The sequence below is a fragment of the Brachyhypopomus gauderio genome, unplaced genomic scaffold (assembly GCF_052324685.1).
Source record: "Brachyhypopomus gauderio isolate BG-103 unplaced genomic scaffold, BGAUD_0.2 sc185, whole genome shotgun sequence".
Classification (NCBI taxonomy): domain Eukaryota; kingdom Metazoa; phylum Chordata; class Actinopteri; order Gymnotiformes; family Hypopomidae; genus Brachyhypopomus; species Brachyhypopomus gauderio.
This window is the reverse complement of record NW_027507006.1, coordinates 1-19,001: the sequence shown is the minus strand read 5'-3', so window position 1 is coordinate 19,001 and position 19,001 is coordinate 1. Positions and strand designations below refer to the sequence as shown.

Here is a 19,001-nt window from a genome sequence, read left to right as displayed (position 1 = left end):
GTACTGTCTGTCCTCTATCTCCTCTAGATAAGAGATATAATAAAATAGAGAAAAGAGGGAAGAGAGGTATTCTCTTTTTCATGTCTCATCCCTGGATCAATGCAGGCTAGAAGGATGATTGATGATATGTGATGATCTGGAGAGACTGGGAGGGGGAAGCGAGTAGACACCGCCTCTCCAATGTGAGTTCATAGGATGTGGTGTGAAGGTAATATGATTAATTGATGGGTTCAGAACTGAAGGGCTGCTGGGGAGTGCTGATGTCATGGTCTGGTGGTAGGGAACTGGTCTTGTGACCGGAGGGTCGTGGGTTCGATTCCCAGGCCTGAGGCCATGACTGAGGTGCCCTTGAGCAAGGCACCTAACCCCAACTGCTCCCCGGGCTAGGGCTGCACACCACTCTGGGCACGTGTGATCCACAGCCCCCTAGTAATCACTAGTGTGTGTGTTCTAACTGCACAGATGGGTAAAAAAGCGGAGGATTGCGGTGAAAAATCACAATTGACAAATATTTACATTTTTACATTTACATTTATGACATGCTCCATGTTCACTGAAGAGGCTTCTACAAGTCTACTGATTTTCAGTGCATTAAAGCATGTATCAATTCATCATCCACTGATTAAGCGTATATTGTGTGTGTGTGTGTGTGTGTGTGTGTGTGTGTGTGTGTGTGTGTGTGTGTGTGTGTGTGTGTCAGGCCTGAGTCCACATGTCTGCAGCAGGAGTTAGACGGCCTCTCCGAGCGTTACACTCAGACGTGTGTGGAGCTGATTCACGCGCAGCAGACCACAGGCCACAGGCAGGCGCTGATGCAGGAGAAGGAGAGGGAGGTGGAGGAGCTCCGGAAGGAGAACCGGGTACGAGGCGCAGAGAGGAGGCGTCTCAGTTCAGCTGCTCGAGGCCCTTCACTGTGTGTGGCCATGTGTTGGCACTTCTCTGGGTGGATGTCTCGCCGATCTAGGCCCATCGTCCCAACAATACGCGTGTTCTTCATTGGCTACGCAGGATAGAAACGCATCATTGCGTTTATGAGGGCTGGCCTCTCATACTGACCTCAGGTCAGGGTAGATTATATACATTTTAACATTCAGTGTTAGGAGAAGCAGCCGACTGATCTCAGGCTAGTGTAAAAAAAGAGCGTCTCTGAGCAGAACTGTCACCGTCTACCAGTCTTGTCGTCATTTGTTCTTCTTGTCCGAACAGGAACTTCAGGTGTGTCTGACTGAGGAGATGAGTCTCATGCGGTCCTTCATGACAGGTCAAAGTACAGGGCTGGTCTCCCTTGGCAGCTGTGAGCGGAGCTCCTCAGAGCTGGAGGTGAGAAGTTCATGGTTACGTGTGGTTGGCTTCATGTGTGGATGGCTTTCCAGTGAAACACTGCCATCTAGTGGTAAAGAAAAATAAGGCCTGTTTCGCCTCTTTCACTATATTTATTTTATAATAATTTCAAAGACTATTCTTATTGCACATGTAGGTGATTCTCAACATCTGCTTTGGTTAGCTGCTTTGAATTTGGTGCTGTTCACAGCGGAGTTCAAGATGCCAGCTGTGTGTGTGTGTGTGTGTGTTTATGGTGCAGACCATGCTGAGAGTAAAGGAGAATGAGATAGAGTACTTACACAAGGAGATCTGCTGTCTCAGGAATGAAGTCCAGTCTCTAATGAAGGTAAAACCTTGAAGAATCTCTCCAGTCTCATTCGTGTTCTTTTTGAATGGTTAACAGAACCTGCTCTCTGTTTATTTATGTGTGTAGACATTCCAGGGAGCAATTGTGTTGTACTGTTTTTGGTAGTAAATACTGCAGCACACAAATATTCCAGAGAAACAGTACCTCATCACGAAGGACCTCAGTCTGAAATGATACTTCTCTGGAAATATGTGTACTACCGTGCACTTTTAACTAAATACATGCATATTTTTCAGAAATAACTTGATCTCTTCTTTCATATCTTCATCTTTTCTGCTGTAATGTGTGTATGTGTGTGTGTGTGTAGGAGAAGCAGGAACTGAGTGAGCGCTATAAGCAGGTGTATGTGGAGCTTATCAATATGAAGAGCCTTAGTGGGAGAGAGATCACCTCTTTAAAAGAACACCTCAGTCTGGCCAGTGCTGCTCTGGAGGAGGAACATCTCCTAGGAAACAGCACCAACCAATAAGCCCTTGATTGAGGAACAATGTTTCTGACAACTATTTATGATATGAAATGATCTCTGCCTCCTTGTGTGGGTGTTGACAGTAGTGGATGGTACTGTGACTACTGAGGCAAAGTTATCACTCTTTACAAGCTAGTTTTGGAGTCTAAAAAGAAACCATTTTGTCATGTATCATTCATTGAAAACTATGATACTTCAAGAAATTATTCATCTTGTTACATAATATTTAACTTCAGAAATTAAACTCATTATTTTAAAATATTTAAAACCTAAAGTGTGTATGATTATTTGCCGCATACTTTTATGTGTTAATAAATCCTGTTATAAAATGAATAGGTCAAAAAATTCAATAAATGAAAGGCAGCCGACTCAATTCAATCATATTTTACTTCATCAAGGCAAACGATCCTTGCGAACATGAGTGAGGAAAGCTGGTTTCGTTATATATCCTTAAAGACAGAAAGGAAACTGGATCAGGTGGTGATTGGAAGGAGGCGATGTAAAGAGAATGTGACAGGTTAACACATTCCTGCACCGATCCTGTGCACCAGCTCCAATGCAAGACCCATCCTTAACATGCTTTTCCTATTCTGAGGAAACAAAAAACTATATTTTGTCATTGGTAAAACCATCCACACAAGCAAAATTAGCAAAATATTGTTAATAGCAGAGGTGTATAATCTAGGTTCAGAAAGTAAAAGTCCTCACCAGGATTTTGCTCAGGCTTCCTGGATTGTGTTGATTCCACTCATTTTACCTGGATTGCACTAATTAGAAAATCTAGCAAGCTTGAGCAAAATCCTGGTGAGGACTTTTACTTTCTGAACCTGGATTATACACCTCTGGTTAATAGATTATTAGAAAAATTCCAGTAGCCTGGGCATTTCTTCTAATTCATACTAGGGGGCTATTTGAATATTAGGGAGAGCAGGTGGGCTCTTACTGTCCTCTGTTCAGTCGTCATCGTCGTCGTTGTCGGGAATGAAGATATCGTTCTCTTCCAGGATAGCGGCAAAATTCTTGCTGATCAGGGTGCCCATGTACAAGAAGGGGACCACCACCACTGTTATGCGCGTTAGACCAAACGGTACCTGAACAGAGAAACGCATAGAATAGAATCGAAGTAACTAATTATTCCATGACAAGTGGTGCTATAAATGTTATTAGCAGCATTTTTGAACCATTTGTGTAATAGCTACTACAGAAATACTGTACGCGAATTACTTCCGTATTGTACGTTCACTGGCCCTGGCGTACGTCCATCACACCGCTCCGAGCTTTCATTGGTTCACATACCGTCGCTAATATAACTTACGCCCCTTTTACTTACGTTTTTAGATTTTTACATCCAGTACAAAGAAAACATACCTTATCTGGCTTAGGAAGTATAGCACCCGATACTGATGTCACTGCATTTCGACTCAGTAGTGTTCCTTTCATATTCCGTGAGTTTAAGCAGGTTTTTCTTGTCAACGTTACCCTGCTTCCCAGGAGGACCGTCCGACACAAACTGGCCGGTACGAACGCCATGTTCATTGTTTGTGTACTCGTTGGGGAGGGGAGCCTGCGTCTCAAATACGTAACTTATTAACGCCCTGTGATTCATTCATGCTCCACGCATTAACACTGAGCTTAAGCGTTGGATTGCTGAGTCACTCATTTTGTTAATTTGCTGTTAATACATCATATTCAAAATTAGAAATCTTTCATATTTCTATTTTTAATCAATATATAAATAGGTGAAAGATACACCACCACGTGACACGTTGTACTATTCATGGAATGAAGGATATGCCACGTTTTTAAAACACACTTTATTTAAATGAATACGTTACAAGAGTTACATTGTCCATAGCCTTTTTCAGTTAAAATTTGTTTGTTTTATGTTATTTGTTTATTTACAAATACACAAGTGAAAATCTGTTGATTTGTTGTCATTTTACATTTAGTTTCCCATAATTTGATATAATACTAATATCGATCCATATGTATAGAATAGAATAGAATAGAATAAAACTTTATTGTTCTGCCGAAGCAGAAAATTTTTCTTTGGTTTCACCACCATACAACACAGCAACACCACAACCAAAGTAATAACGATAATCATAAGTACATAAAAACATAAAAACATACACAAACCTTAGAACAAATTAGTGTGAGTTGTTAATCTGTTTGATAGCATTAGGAACAAATGCTCCTTTATAGATCTTTTTTTTCACCAGAGGCATTCTATAACGCCGGCCTGAGGGGAGCACCTCAAACGCAGTATGAAGAGGATGTGTGGGGTCCCTAGTTATTGCTACAGCTACAGTATTGCTACAGTATTGATATTATAATATATTATAATAACTATGGGCGGCACATATACTGTGGACTTAACATAGGCCCACGCAATCCTACAATAACATGATATTTACAGTTGGTTTATTAAAAATGCTTTTCATTAAAAGTCAAGAACAAAAACTTCAATAACAAATGATGGTCCAATGAAGGTAATTTAAAAACCCGGACATTTCCTCACTTAAAAAAAACCCGGGACGCCCGGGACAGGACGTGAAATACGGACATGTCCCGGGAAATACGGACTTTGGTCACCCTAATTAATTCTAACAGTCAATCCGATGTTTCGTAATCTCTACTAGACCTCCTAGGACAACAATAAAAAGTATACAGTATTAAACAATATAACAATATAATGTTTGAGATATTCAGGTTTTTAACGACAACTCGACTCACATCAGTTGTGTCGCAAAAGAAACTAAGCGTGTGTATAAGGCTCTCTTCAGAACAGTCTAAAGGGGAACAGACAAAATAGTTTAGAACAGGTTTTATTTACTGTAATTTAGAACATTTTTTTCAGCGGCAAGACTTCAAATACGTTATAATATGCTATATATTACATATATGATTTTTAGGTATATATGTTACCAGTCACCTTTTCTATACGTCAATAAAGTGATTTAGCTAATAATTTATGTTCGCGTATATATATAAATTCTCCAACGAGGAAAGCTGAAAACGCTCTTGCTTTGATTGGCGTTTGTTTAAACCAATCAAATTCGTCCATATGGCATAGCAATCCAATCGCTCCGTTACGTGGGCCGAGCAGTGGGCGAGTCCAAGGAGTGTGCAAAAGCAAAAATGGCGCCCAGCTCGAAATCGGAAAAAGAGGACAAGAAACAAAAACAACAGAGAAAACCCAAAGACCACGTTGTCAAACTCCTCGCACGCGGAAAGGTAGACGTGTCAGCATCAAATAACCCCTTTTTTTCTTAACGCGTAAACCAGCGCTGTCAAACTAACGGTTTTAAACGCGTTAGTAGCTCGTAGTCGGCTGTACTGTTAGCCGTGTGCTAGCAGCGCCGCCTCGGCACCCACACGCTCGTAACCGCCGCCGCTGTGCACGAGCAGAGCTAATGGCGTGACACGGAGCGCTAGACACTTTGTGTTCACCACATTCATACCCTGATATGTTGCCCGTTGGAGTTTAGTTAACGTTGTTATCCGTCTGTCGTTCACCGTGTGGTTTAGCCATCCGAACTACAGTGCCAGTTTCACCTTAGTGAACGTAGCTGGTGTGAGTTCCAGTGTTGAAGCTGTGATGTGCTGCTGTCAGTAATGTGTGTGATCATGGACGGCTGCCTCTGTGTTTACGAGATGTAACGTTATAGTTCAAGTTTCTGATGATCTTCCTTCACTTTCACATACTGTTTCCGGCTCACGTGGATAGATCTCCGGGCAGCTGTCTCAGCGACTGTTCCGGAAGCTGCCGCCCCGCGTGTGTGTCCCGTTAAAGAGCATCGTCAGTGAGGAGTTCCTCAGGGCAGGGTGAGTGTGTGGACGCCTGCAGCCTCCATGTTCTAGCTGTACATGTACTCCATGTTCTAGACCTCCCCTCCCCAGTAACATCTCGGTGGTGGTCCTGTGGCCAGAAACTGGTGATTTAATGGGTTAGAGTGCAACAGCCCCCTAACATGTCCCCCGTCCCCTCGTCTCACGCCACAGTCACGTCTTTCTGGGCTTTATGAAGTGCGGCCGCTACGTATTGTCCTACACCAGCGACAGCGGCGAGGACGATGACTTCTCCTTCTACACGTACCACCTGTATTGGTGGGAGTTCAACCTGCACAGCCGTCTCAAACAGGTGACTGCCGCACCCTTCCTGAAGGCCCGAGGAGGGTCACTGGGGTCAGCCAGTGACCCCAGTGACCCCACGCTGATGTGCTGTCACACTTACAGTAATTCAGTCTTACAGTCTTAACTGTCACTCAGAACTGCTGCAGGGACTTGTTTACATTACTCTGAGAAGAAAAATGCTCCCTCTATCTTTCTCTCTCTTTCTATTTCCCCCTCTTTCTGTCAATTTCTCTCTCTCTATCCCTCCATCATCCCCTGTCTCTATCTCTCTCTACCCTCTATCTCGCCCCTCTCTCTCACTCTTTATCCATCCCTCTCTCTCTATCCCTCCCTCTCTGTCCCTCAGGTGCACCACGTGCGTTTGTTTGAAGGTGAGGACATCTATAACGACCTGTATCTTACGGTGTGTGAGTGGCACAACGACCACTCCAAGATCGCCATCTTCGGTTTCAAGTGAGGACCCCTGACCCCTCGGGCTGGCCCTGCGCGGCTGACCCCTCGGGCTGGCCCTGCGTGGCTGACCCCTGACCCCTCGGGCTGGCCCTGCGCGGCTGCTGGCGGCTCTCCGTGATCAGCAGCTGTCTTGCCATGACGCAGCTGATCTGGAGGCGCTTGGCACCCGCTCACACCCCTGAGGTCACTAGACCCGCTCACACCCCTGAGGTCACTAGACCCGCTCACACCCCTGAGGTCACTAGACCCGCTCACACCCCTGAGGTCACTAGACCCGCTCACACCCCTGAGGTCACTAGACCCGCTCACACCCCTGAGGTCACTAGACCCGCTCACACCCCTGAGGTCACTAGACCCGCTCACACCCCTGAGGTCACTAGACCCGCTCACACCCCTGAGGTCACTAGACCCGCTCACACCCCTGAGGTCACTAGACCCGCTCACACCCCTGAGGTCACTAGACCCGCTCACACCCCTGAGGTCACTAGACCCGCTCACACCCCTGAGGTCACTAGACCCGCTCACACCCCTGAGGTCACTAGACCCGCTCACACCCCTGAGGTCACTAGACCCGCTCACACCCCTGAGGTCACTAGACCCGCTCACACCCCTGAGGTCACTAGACCCGCTCACACCCCTGAGGTCACTAGACCCGCTCACACCCCTGAGGTCACTAGACCCGCTCACACCCCTGAGGTCACTAGACCCGCTCACACCCCTGAGGTCACTAGACCCGCTCACACCCCTGAGGTCACTAGACCCGCTCACACCCCTGAGGTCACTAGACCCGCTCACACCCCTGAGGTCACTAGACCCGCTCACACCCCTGAGGTCACTAGACCCGCTCACACCCCTGAGGTCACTAGACCCGCTCACACCCCTGAGGTCACTAGACCCGCTCACACCCCTGAGGTCACTAGACCCGCTCACACCCCTGAGGTCACTAGACCCGCTCACACCCCTGAGGTCACTAGACCCGCTCACACCCCTGAGGTCACTAGACCCGCTCACACCCCTGAGGTCACTAGACCCGCTCACACCCCTGAGGTCACTAGACCCGCTCACACCCCTGAGGTCACTAGACCCGCTCACACCCCTGAGGTCACTAGACCCGCTCACACCCCTGAGGTCACTAGACCTGTGTGGCACAGCTCCAGACGAGCACCTTAGTCTAGCACACGGAGAGCCCAGAGAATCCAGAATGTCTGCGGTTGTTATAGATGTGTGTGTGTGTGTGTGTGTGTTCTAGCTAAAGTTGCTAAAGTTGTGGATCCTCCGCTGTGTGTGTGTGTGTGTGTGTGTGTGTGTGTGTGTGTGTGTGTCTGTGTGTCAGTACTCGGACTAGCAGCTCGGCTGTGATGAACATGATGATAAGCGATGAGAACATGAGGGACATTTATGTTACCATCGCCACCATGCCTCCCACCCTGCCCTGCCAGCAGTGCACTGGTATGCACACACACACACACACACACACACACACACACACACACACACACACACACACACACACACACACACACACACTCTGCCCTGCAAGTACTGCTGCCCTGGACCAACGGTGTTCACTACACTCACTGGTACGCAAAGTTTGCTGCCTCTTTTTTTTTTTTACCTTTTAGAACCTGTGAGATGTTTATATGATATAATGAAGCACAATTATATGGCTGGAATGCAGTCATTTTTGTGATATGGTTCAATTAATGGCAATTCATCTAATCACTCTCTACAATATAGAGTGAATACAAATAGCCACCATTAAAAACTGAGGCAGCAAACTTTGTGAAAACCAAAATTAAAAAACTTTGGCCATGACTGTACACACAATTATCTGATGTATGCATAAGAGTGTACACATTCACCAACACACAACTCTTTTCTGTTGTTACAGTAATGGCTAGATGATTTTGTGTGTGTGTGTGTGTGTGTAGGAGGAGACTGTCTGCAGCATGGCTTTGTGCTGAATGCTCATTATCAGGTGGTCTACCCATTCCCAACTTTCCAACCCGCACTGCAGCTGAAGAAAGACCAGGTGATCCTGCTCAACACCAGCTACTCCCTCGTGGCCTGTGCCATCTCCCTCTGCCCTGGTGAGCTGTGTGTGTGTGTGTGTGTGTGTGTGTGTGTGTGTGTGTGTGTGTGTGTGTGTGTGTGTAACAATGTCTCTCACTCTCTGCTTTTGTGCTCTCTCAGGTGGAGACCAGCAACAGTCGGCCGGACAGAAGCATCAGATCTTGTACAGAAAGAGAGAGACGACCCCTCCCTCCTGTCTTCATCCTCCCTGCCCCTCCCCCTCATCCTCCTCTTCTCCTTCATCCTCTCAAGGGTCTCCAGATCGCCGCCAGGCCCCGCCCCCAACCACACCCCTCTCCCCGGGCCGCTCCCAGGCGGCGGTGCGGGCCCGCGAGTTTGTGGCAGACCTCTTCCGGCGAGCGCAAGCAGCCGGAGCGGAGGGTGGGGCCGAGCGCCGGAGGAGAGAGAGCGGGGGAGGGCAGAGGGGCGGGGCCAAGGGCAGGGGCGGGGCGGAGGGAGGGACCAAGGACGTAGTGGAGGAACGACAGGGGGAGAGATCAGCTGCCCCGCCTCCAACTACTTCAGGCGGGAGCCAAAGTGTGGCGTGGCCAGCAGAGTCGGAGGAGGGGGTTATGGGTAACGCGGTCTCTTCTCCAGCGTCGGCTTCCTCTTCCTGCCCTCTGTCCCCACACGCTACGTTGCCAACGTCATCGGAGCCGATATATGTGAACTACACACAGCTGCGATACCGCCTCCGACAGCCGGGGAACACGGAGCAGGAAAGCGGTGAGACACACTCACACACTCGTACGGGAAGAGGTGTGTACACAGGGCAGGCGTGACGCTACACACACAGCAGGACAAAATCTCATTAGTCACACGTGCAGTTAATCATGAACAGATATCTGTCAAATCTGCTCCAACCAGTGTAGGTGTCGATTAAAAAAATTAATGAACCCCCCCAAAAAAAAAAGTTTCTTCAAATGTGATGCTGAAAAATGTAATAATCACGTAAAATATGAATATTTTAAATGACATTAGGTAATTGTGTACATTGCTAATAAACAAAAAGACCACTTGACAAAAATATAGGTGAAAAAAACATGCAATATCTCTCCCTCTCTCTCTCTCACTCTCTCTCTCACTCCCCCCCCCCCCCCCCCCCCCCCCCCCCCCACACACACACACACACACACACACACACATCTGTATCAGGAGAAGAGGAGGATAAAGTTCAGCTTCCTTTCACTGTCTCGGATCTGAAGGGACAAAACCTGCAGCTGGTTACAGGACAGTACACAGGACAGGTGTGTGTGCGTGTGTGTGTGTGTGTGTGTGTCCAGACTGTAGTGTGACTCTAACACACACTGTCTCTGTCTCCCACTCAGTGTGTGTGTGTGTGTGTGTGTGCGTGCGTGTGTGTGTGTCCAGACTGTAGTGTGACTCTAACACACACTGTCTCTGTCTCCCACTCAGTGTGTGTGTGTGTCCAGACTGTAGTGTGACTCTAACACACACTGTCTCTGTCTCCCACTCAGTGTGTGCGTGTGTGCGTGCGTGTGTGTGTGTCCAGACTGTAGTGTGACTCTAACACACACTGTCTCTGTCTCCCACTCAGTGTGTGTGTGTGTCCAGACTGTAGTGTGACTCTAACACACACTGTCTCTGTCTCCCACTCAGTGTGTGCGTGTGTGTGTGTCCAGACTGTAGTGTGACTCTAACACACACTGTCTCTGTCTCCCACTCAGTGTGTGTGTGTGTGCGTGCGTGTGTGTGTGTCCAGACTGTAGTGTGACTCTAACACACACTGTCTCTGTCTCCCACTCAGTGTGTGTGTGCGTGCGTGTGTGTGTGTCCAGACTGTAGTGTGACTCTAACACACACTGTCTCTGTCTCCCACTCAGTGTGTGTGTGTGCGTGCGTGTGTGTGTGTCCAGACTGTAGTGTGACTCTAACACACACTGTCTCTGTCTCCCACTCAGTGTGTGTGTGTGTCCAGACTGTAGTGTGACTCTAACACACACTGTCTCTGTCTCCCACTCAGTGTGTGTGTGTGTGCGTGCGTGTGTGTGTGTCCAGACTGTAGTGTGACTCTAACACACACTGTCTCTGTCTCCCACTCAGTGTGTGTGTGCGTGCGTGTGTGTGTGTCCAGACTGTAGTGTGACTCTAACACACACTGTCTCTGTCTCCCACTCAGTGTGTGTGTGTGCGTGCGTGTGTGTGTGTCCAGACTGTAGTGTGACTCTAACACACACTGTCTCTGTCTCCCACTCAGTGTGTGTGTGTGTCCAGACTGTAGTGTGACTCTAACACACACTGTCTCTGTCTCCCACTCAGTGTGTGTGTGTGTGTCCAGACTGTAGTGTGACTCTAACACACACTGTCTCTGTCTCCCACTCAGTGTGTGTGTGTGCGTGCGTGTGTGTGTGTGTCCAGACTGTAGTGTGACTCTAACACACACTGTCTCTGTCTCCCACTCAGTGTGTGTGTGTGCGTGCGTGTGTGTGTGTGTCCAGACTGTAGTGTGACTCTAACACACACTGTCTCTGTCTCCCACTCAGTGTGTGTGTGCGTGCGTGTGTGTGTGTCCAGACTGTAGTGTGACTCTAACACACACTGTCTCTGTCTCCCACTCAGTGTGTGTGTGTGCGTGCGTGTGTGTGTGTCCAGACTGTAGTGTGACTCTAACACACACTGTCTCTGTCTCCCACTCAGTGTGTGTGTGTGTCCAGACTGTAGTGTGACTCTAACACACACTGTCTCTGTCTCCCACTCAGTGTGTGTGTGTGTGCGTGCGTGTGTGTGTGTCCAGACTGTAGTGTGACTCTAACACACACTGTCTCTGTCTCCCACTCAGTGTGTGTGTGTGTCCAGACTGTAGTGTGACTCTAACACACACTGTCTCTGTCTCCCACTCAGTGTGTGTGTGTGTCCAGACTGTAGTGTGACTCTAACACACACTGTCTCTGTCTCCCACTCAGTGTGTGTGTGCGTGTGTGTGTGTCCAGACTGTAGTGTGACTCTAACACACACTGTCTCTGTCTCCCACTCAGTGTGTGTGTGTGTGCGTGCGTGTGTGTGTGTCCAGACTGTAGTGTGACTCTAACACACACTGTCTCTGTCTCCCACTCAGTGTGTGTGTGTGCGTGCGTGTGTGTGTGTCCAGACTGTAGTGTGACTCTAACACACACTGTCTCTGTCTCCCACTCAGTGTGTGTGTGTGTCCAGACTGTAGTGTGACTCTAACACACACTGTCTCTGTCTCCCACTCAGTGTGTGTGTGTGTGCGTGCGTGTGTGTGTGTCCAGACTGTAGTGTGACTCTAACACACACTGTCTCTGTCTCCCACTCAGTGTGTGTGTGTGTCCAGACTGTAGTGTGACTCTAACACACACTGTCTCTGTCTCCCACTCAGTGTGTGTGTGTGTGTCCAGACTGTAGTGTGACTCTAACACACACTGTCTCTGTCTCCCACTCAGTGTGTGTGTGTGTCCAGACTGTAGTGTGACTCTAACACACACTGTCTCTGTCTCCCACTCAGTGTGTGTGTGTGTGTGTGTGTGTGTGTGTGTGCGTGCGTGTGTGTGTGTCCAGACTGTAGTGTGACTCTAACACACACTGTCTCTGTCTCCCACTCAGTGTGTGTGTGTGTCCAGACTGTAGTGTGACTCTAACACACACTGTCTCTGTCTCCCACTCAGTGTGTGTGTGTGTGTGTGTGTCCAGACTGTAGTGTGACTCTAACACACACTGTCTCTGTCTCCCACTCAGTGTGTGTGTGTGCGTGCGTGTGTGTGTGTGTCCAGACTGTAGTGTGACTCTAACACACACTGTCTCTGTCTCCCACTCAGTGTGTGTGTGCGTGCGTGTGTGTGTGTCCAGACTGTAGTGTGACTCTAACACACACTGTCTCTGTCTCCCACTCAGTGTGTGTGTGTGCGTGCGTGTGTGTGTGTCCAGACTGTAGTGTGACTCTAACACACACTGTCTCTGTCTCCCACTCAGTGTGTGTGTGTGTCCAGACTGTAGTGTGACTCTAACACACACTGTCTCTGTCTCCCACTCAGTGTGTGTGTGTGTGCGTGCGTGTGTGTGTGTCCAGACTGTAGTGTGACTCTAACACACACTGTCTCTGTCTCCCACTCAGTGTGTGTGTGTGTCCAGACTGTAGTGTGACTCTAACACACACTGTCTCTGTCTCCCACTCAGTGTGTGTGTGTGTCCAGACTGTAGTGTGACTCTAACACACACTGTCTCTGTCTCCCACTCAGTGTGTGTGTGCGTGTGTGTGTGTCCAGACTGTAGTGTGACTCTAACACACACTGTCTCTGTCTCCCACTCAGTGTGTGTGTGTGTGCGTGCGTGTGTGTGTGTCCAGACTGTAGTGTGACTCTAACACACACTGTCTCTGTCTCCCACTCAGTGTGTGTGTGTGCGTGCGTGTGTGTGTGTCCAGACTGTAGTGTGACTCTAACACACACTGTCTCTGTCTCCCACTCAGTGTGTGTGTGTGTCCAGACTGTAGTGTGACTCTAACACACACTGTCTCTGTCTCCCACTCAGTGTGTGTGTGTGTGCGTGCGTGTGTGTGTGTCCAGACTGTAGTGTGACTCTAACACACACTGTCTCTGTCTCCCACTCAGTGTGTGTGTGTGTCCAGACTGTAGTGTGACTCTAACACACACTGTCTCTGTCTCCCACTCAGTGTGTGTGTGTGTCCAGACTGTAGTGTGACTCTAACACACACTGTCTCTGTCTCCCACTCAGTGTGTGTGTGTGTGTGTGTGTGTGTGTGTGCGTGCGTGTGTGTGTGTCCAGACTGTAGTGTGACTCTAACACACACTGTCTCTGTCTCCCACTCAGTGTGTGTGTGTGTCCAGACTGTAGTGTGACTCTAACACACACTGTCTCTGTCTCCCACTCAGTGTGTGTGTGTGTGTCCAGACTGTAGTGTGACTCTAACACACACTGTCTCTGTCTCCCACTCAGTGTGTGTGTGTGTGCGTGCGTGTGTGTGTGTCCAGACTGTAGTGTGACTCTAACACACACTGTCTCTGTCTCCCACTCAGTGTGTGTGTGTGTCCAGACTGTAGTGTGACTCTAACACACACTGTCTCTGTCTCCCACTCAGTGTGTGTGTGTGTGTCCAGACTGTAGTGTGACTCTAACACACACTGTCTCTGTCTCCCACTCAGTGTGTGTGTGTGTCCAGACTGTAGTGTGACTCTAACACACACTGTCTCTGTCTCCCACTCAGTGTGTGTGTGTGTGTGTGTGTGTGTGTGCGTGCGTGTGTGTGTGTCCAGACTGTAGTGTGACTCTAACACACACTGTCTCTGTCTCCCACTCAGTGTGTGTGTGTGTCCAGACTGTAGTGTGACTCTAACACACACTGTCTCTGTCTCCCACTCAGTGTGTGTGTGTGTGTGTGTGTCCAGACTGTAGTGTGACTCTAACACACACTGTCTCTGTCTCCCACTCAGTGTGTGTGTGTGCGTGCGTGTGTGTGTGTGTCCAGACTGTAGTGTGACTCTAACACACACTGTCTCTGTCTCCCACTCAGTGTGTGTGTGTGTGTGTGTGCGTGCGTGTGTGTGTGTCCAGACTGTAGTGTGACTCTAACACACACTGTCTCTGTCTCCCACTCAGTGTGTGTGTGTGTCCAGACTGTAGTGTGACTCTAACACACACTGTCTCTGTCTCCCACTCAGTGTGTGTGTGTGTGTCCAGACTGTAGTGTGACTCTAACACACACTGTCTCTGTCTCCCACTCAGTGTGTGTGTGTGTGTCCAGACTGTAGTGTGACTCTAACACACACTGTCTCTGTCTCCCACTTAGTGTGTGTGTGTGTGTGTGTGTGTGTGTGTGTGTCCAGACTGTAGTGTGACTCTAACACACACTGTCTCTGTCTCCCACTCAGTGTGTGTGCGTGCGTGTGTGTGTGTCCAGACTGTAGTGTGACTCTAACACACACTGTCTCTGTCTCCCACTCAGTGTGTGTGTGTGTGTGTGTGTGTGTGTGTGTGTGTGTGTCCAGACTGTAGTGTGACTCTAACACACACTGTCTCTGTCTCCCACTCAGTGTGTGTGTGTGGAACAGTTGACGCTGGATTTCGAGTATCTGATTAACGAGGTCATCAGGAACGATGCTGCATGGGCCTCACAATTCTGCTCCTTTAGTGACTACGACGTCGTCATCCTCGAGGTGTGTGTGTGTGTGTGTGTGTGTGTGTGTGTGTGTGTGTGTGTGTGTGTGTGTGTGTGTGTGTGTGTGTGTATCACTCTAGGTAGAATTAATTTAGTTTCAGTGCCATATTGATTTGTTTTGCATGTTTAGTCAAGCATATCGTATTTCCATGGCAACTTTTTGCTTGTTATGTTGTTGAGGTTTGTTTCTATGGTGACAGGTTTGCCCAGAGACAAATATAGTAGTGATAAACATTGGACTTTTGCTGCTGGCTTTCTCCAACTGTGAAGAGGAGCACAGCAGGTACACACACACTCACACACTCTCACACTCTCACACTCTCACACTCTCACACTCTCACACTCTCACACTCACACACACACACACACACAGAAAACCTATTGCTTATTGCTGTATATATATTGTGTGCGTGTGTGCGTGCGTGCGTGCGTGCGTGCGTGCGTGCGTGCATGCGTGTGTTCCTAGGCCTAAGTCATACCACTCCAGCCTTCAGGTCAGCTGGGATCTGAACACGGGGGCTTGTTGCACCGTTGGCGTTGGTGACCTCACAGAGTTCAAAGGTCAAACAAGGTAAGCGGCCTTTCTGAGACAGATCAGGTGTGTCAGATCACCAAGAACACTGTGACACCAGCGACCTGAGCAGGGTCTCCAGCAGCCAACAGAGTCATGGAGCTGCTGGAAAACGGTTTAAAGTTTCTTACCTCTGTATCGTCCGTGTATAACACACACAGAAATGCAGTGGATGGATTTTAATATGACGATCAGAGAATTCTTTACATTATAATTTCCGTTCATGAAAATGTTTTAATTTCATGAGTTCATGAGTGCTGCTGGGTCTGCTTCATGCTCAGGCAATGTGAACACACACACACCATGTTACATTCACGGAGGTTGGATGTCCCTGTGTGTGTGTCTGTCAGTGGGAGTGTGTGGAGTTCGTACAGGAAGTCGTGTGTAAATACAGTCATGAGGTGGCTGGTCCCAGAGAGCAGCTCTCGTTACATCAACCGAATGACCAATGAAGCCCTCCATAGAGGTACACACACGTATACAAACACACGCTCACTCACACACATTCACGCTCATTAATTGTGTCTTTTTTGTTGTAGGGACTTCTCTACAAGTACTTGCTGACAGTGACAGAGGCACGTGGATCGTCCTCTAACACACACACACGAAGAGAGATATCGTGCTGGCCTAACATACTGGCAGAGCCGTCGGAGTCCTGAATGTCTGAGGTTTGCAGTCCAGTTCCGGAGAACCCCAGCCTTGTCCACGTGTCCCACTCGGTCCCACAGCCAGGCCAGCCGGACCATAGGGCCTCGTCAGTCAGCGGAGTCGGGCTGGGGAGGGAAATGTGGGCCGGATGAGGGTCCGTGTGGAATGGACTGGAGAGCCTGTGCTGCAGGTGTAGTGCAGCATCATTGCTGCTACACTGTGCAAGCTGCACCCTCAGGGAGTCAGAACCGACCTTCGAGGCTCCTCTCGTCACAGTGGAAATGAACAATGCATCTTCTATTGTCTTTTTGTGTATATATGTGTGTGTGTGTGTGTGTGTGTGTGTGTATATTGCACACATTTTTTTTAGTGTATTGATTTGTATGCAGGTGCAGTACTTGGCTGTGAATCATTCTCCGTTTTTGTTTGATGACGTCGGTCTCGCGGGCGTCTTGCCTTTTGCCATCGCACCCTTGCTGTCTCTCCGTGGGTTTGCCCGCCTTTCTGGAGAGGGCGTTTACATTCCAGATAAACCCCGCCCCTTCTGTGGGTATTCCGGGAGCTGTTTTGCTGCGTTGGCTGTTGGTGCTTTTGGTTTGGCTTGGAAGTCATGTAGGAATAACAGGTGTCCGCTGATTACCTGACCACCACCACCAGACCACCAGTGTGGGCCCAGCTGGGAACTGCTGTGTGTCCTAAACTCGCTCACAGATTATTTAGTGTAATAACTTAATAACAAACGCCAAATCTCAGTTTACATGTCAGGGACTCGAAAGCAAGCTGTGCTCAGCCCAGGATGTTGATACAGGGTGTCTGTTCAGTTACATTCGTTATTAGAAATGTTGGGCCTTTCCTCCAAACATGAAGCCATGTTGTTAAACCAGTGACCGCATCCCACCTGTAAGACTCCAGTGTCCATCTCGGCCTTCATCACCGTTTAACGCTTAACACTATTAATACTATGGAAACCCTTAGCCAGATGTCAGAGAGACGTTTTAATAGCTTAAAAGTCCTGAAGTAAGTTTGATCAGTAAGCCGAGCTGGGGGAATTGGAGGTCTGAAGGGCAGCCCCCCCCCCAAACGTGTTCACAGCCCCGTGCGGCTGGTTCTGCTCAGCAGGTTGATGCTGGGAGCAGTTTGAGTTTGCTCTCCAGAGTCTGGGACTCTTGATTGTGTTTGTTGGGTTGCTGTTGTCAGTGCTGGGAGAGAAAGATCAGTACTTGACAGTCAAGACTTGATATTGTCTCATTTGATTTTTTTTTTTTTTATATATACAATAAATAATTTTAAAAGTTTTTTGTATGTTTACCTGTAATAATGTAACCTGCATAAATTGGAGGATTGTTTATATCGTCTTTTTATAGCATTCAAAGTCAGGATACATTCTTTGGCAAAATCCTCAACACTGACAGTTACAAGCCTGCATAGAAATACTGCACAGAAATCTTTTTCTTTTGAGTCTTTCAGTCTCTTGCACAAGGATAGCTAGACAGTCTGGATTCTTCCACATCGAACTCTACAGGCACACACCATCTAAGGCTGCAATGGTATTAACAGTACATAAAAAAAGTTTAGACTTCTAGCAAAATTACTGTCAACAAAAATCACACATTTCTTATTAAACAGTCACAACCTATTTTATAAATCCAGCTATGACAGGTAAACAAGGAAATCTATATATTTAAATTAAACAGCAAATATATTGATTTATATTTTTCCTCTAGGAAACAGCCAGTACATCTGTGCAACTGTTGTAGAATCAAGTACTCTGATTGGCCACGTAACTTTAAATCACTGACCAATCGACAATTAAGCCACATAAAATTAGCTGCTAATTTGTTATTACAGCTGCCATTGGAAACAGGATTACAATAAAAACACTGCATATAGACTACAAGAAACATGTCTGCTGGCTAATTGTGTGTTTGTGTGAGAGAGAGAGAGGTGGGGACAGGGTGGGCAAAATATTCATGTACAGTATTTTCCAGGCCACAGTGTGTGTGTGTGTGTGTGTGAGAGAGTGAGTGAGAAGGAAAGAGAAATGGCTCATATGAACTATACCTGCCTATTAAGTGCAACAGCACATTTTAATTTTTGGTACTTTATGTGATGGACATGCAGGATGAATTTTACAAGACATGAACAACAGAAACAACACAAATGTAAACATTACATGGCGATCAGAACAAATGACAAATGAGGACAGAGGGGACAGTCGGTCACGAACAACCGTTTTTGTTGTTTACCAATGCACAATAAACGCTGTCATAAGTTTGAAAACCCTCTTGATTTATTCATTCCTTTACAGTCTTGGGGTTGTTCTCCAAAGGCCCAATTATTACCCCAAGAAACACTTTATGGCACAATAGTAGACTTGCTTTTTTTGTTACATAAAGGCGTAGAGCGGTGTGTTGCTAAGCAACAGCCAATTTTATCAAAAATATCTCAAAATAACATGTGCCATTACCATTGAAAAACCTACAAAAAACAAAGCTCATAATGAAGGTGAGGAGCAAGTTTGATTTCAGGTCACTGGTCTGATTGTGGGCCATTGGTCCTTATGTTTTTATGTATATAATTAGATGTGCCTTCACACATAGTCCGTTATATCCTACAGATATCATTAGCATCCGCATAACTTGAAGCCACTTGTCTCACACGGTTGCTATGGCATCCTATTTAGCACAAACCTGTTTAGTACCCAGTCCCGTCCCGTACCCCCCCCCCCCTCCCCCAAATAAAAAAAATAAAATAAATCCACGTTCCTCTAGAAAAGGCAACAAACTCCAGAATAGAAAGCCGTAGTCCACCC

General features: G+C 47.6%; 3 protein-coding genes across 5 annotated transcripts; 2 read left to right on the top strand and 1 right to left on the bottom strand.

Annotated features, from left to right (window-relative positions):
- The first annotated feature begins 136 nt into the window (after positions 1-136).
- On the top strand, positions 137-2,473 carry LOC143502013 (TRIO and F-actin-binding protein-like). Its single transcript, XM_076995207.1, has 5 exons — positions 137-182; positions 701-860; positions 1,207-1,320; positions 1,583-1,669; positions 1,998-2,473. Coding segments are annotated over exons 1-5 (525 nt in total). The 5' UTR covers positions 137-180; the 3' UTR covers positions 2,160-2,473.
- A 52-nt stretch (positions 2,474-2,525) lies between these two features.
- Positions 2,526-3,708, bottom strand: smdt1b (single-pass membrane protein with aspartate-rich tail 1b). Of its 2 annotated transcripts, none has more exons than XM_076995209.1 (3): positions 3,525-3,708; positions 3,100-3,247; positions 2,526-2,762 (listed from the first exon to the last, which is right to left on the bottom strand). In XM_076995209.1, exons 1-2 carry the CDS (start codon positions 3,690-3,692, stop codon positions 3,110-3,112), a joined length of 306 nt encoding a protein of 101 aa, XP_076851324.1. In that variant the 5' UTR covers positions 3,693-3,708; the 3' UTR covers positions 2,526-2,762; positions 3,100-3,109. The 2 variants fall into 2 exon arrangements, with proteins under 2 accessions (XP_076851324.1, XP_076851323.1); XM_076995208.1 differs by having other exon boundaries at positions 2,526-2,746; positions 3,525-3,707.
- A 1,562-nt stretch (positions 3,709-5,270) lies between these two features.
- Positions 5,271-18,463, top strand: dcaf15 (DDB1 and CUL4 associated factor 15). Of its 2 annotated transcripts, none has more exons than XM_076995178.1 (13): positions 5,271-5,393; positions 5,887-5,984; positions 6,162-6,300; positions 6,640-6,746; positions 8,080-8,195; positions 8,678-8,836; positions 8,940-9,545; positions 9,975-10,066; positions 14,846-14,968; positions 15,171-15,253; positions 15,437-15,541; positions 15,892-16,007; positions 16,081-18,463. In XM_076995178.1, the coding sequence occupies exons 1-13, from the start codon at positions 5,298-5,300 to the stop codon at positions 16,134-16,136; spliced, it is 1,896 nt and encodes a 631-aa protein (XP_076851293.1). In that variant the 5' UTR covers positions 5,271-5,297; the 3' UTR covers positions 16,137-18,463. The 2 variants fall into 2 exon arrangements, with proteins under 2 accessions (XP_076851293.1, XP_076851292.1); XM_076995177.1 differs by having other exon boundaries at positions 15,823-16,007.
- Positions 18,464-19,001: the final 538 nt, after the last annotated feature.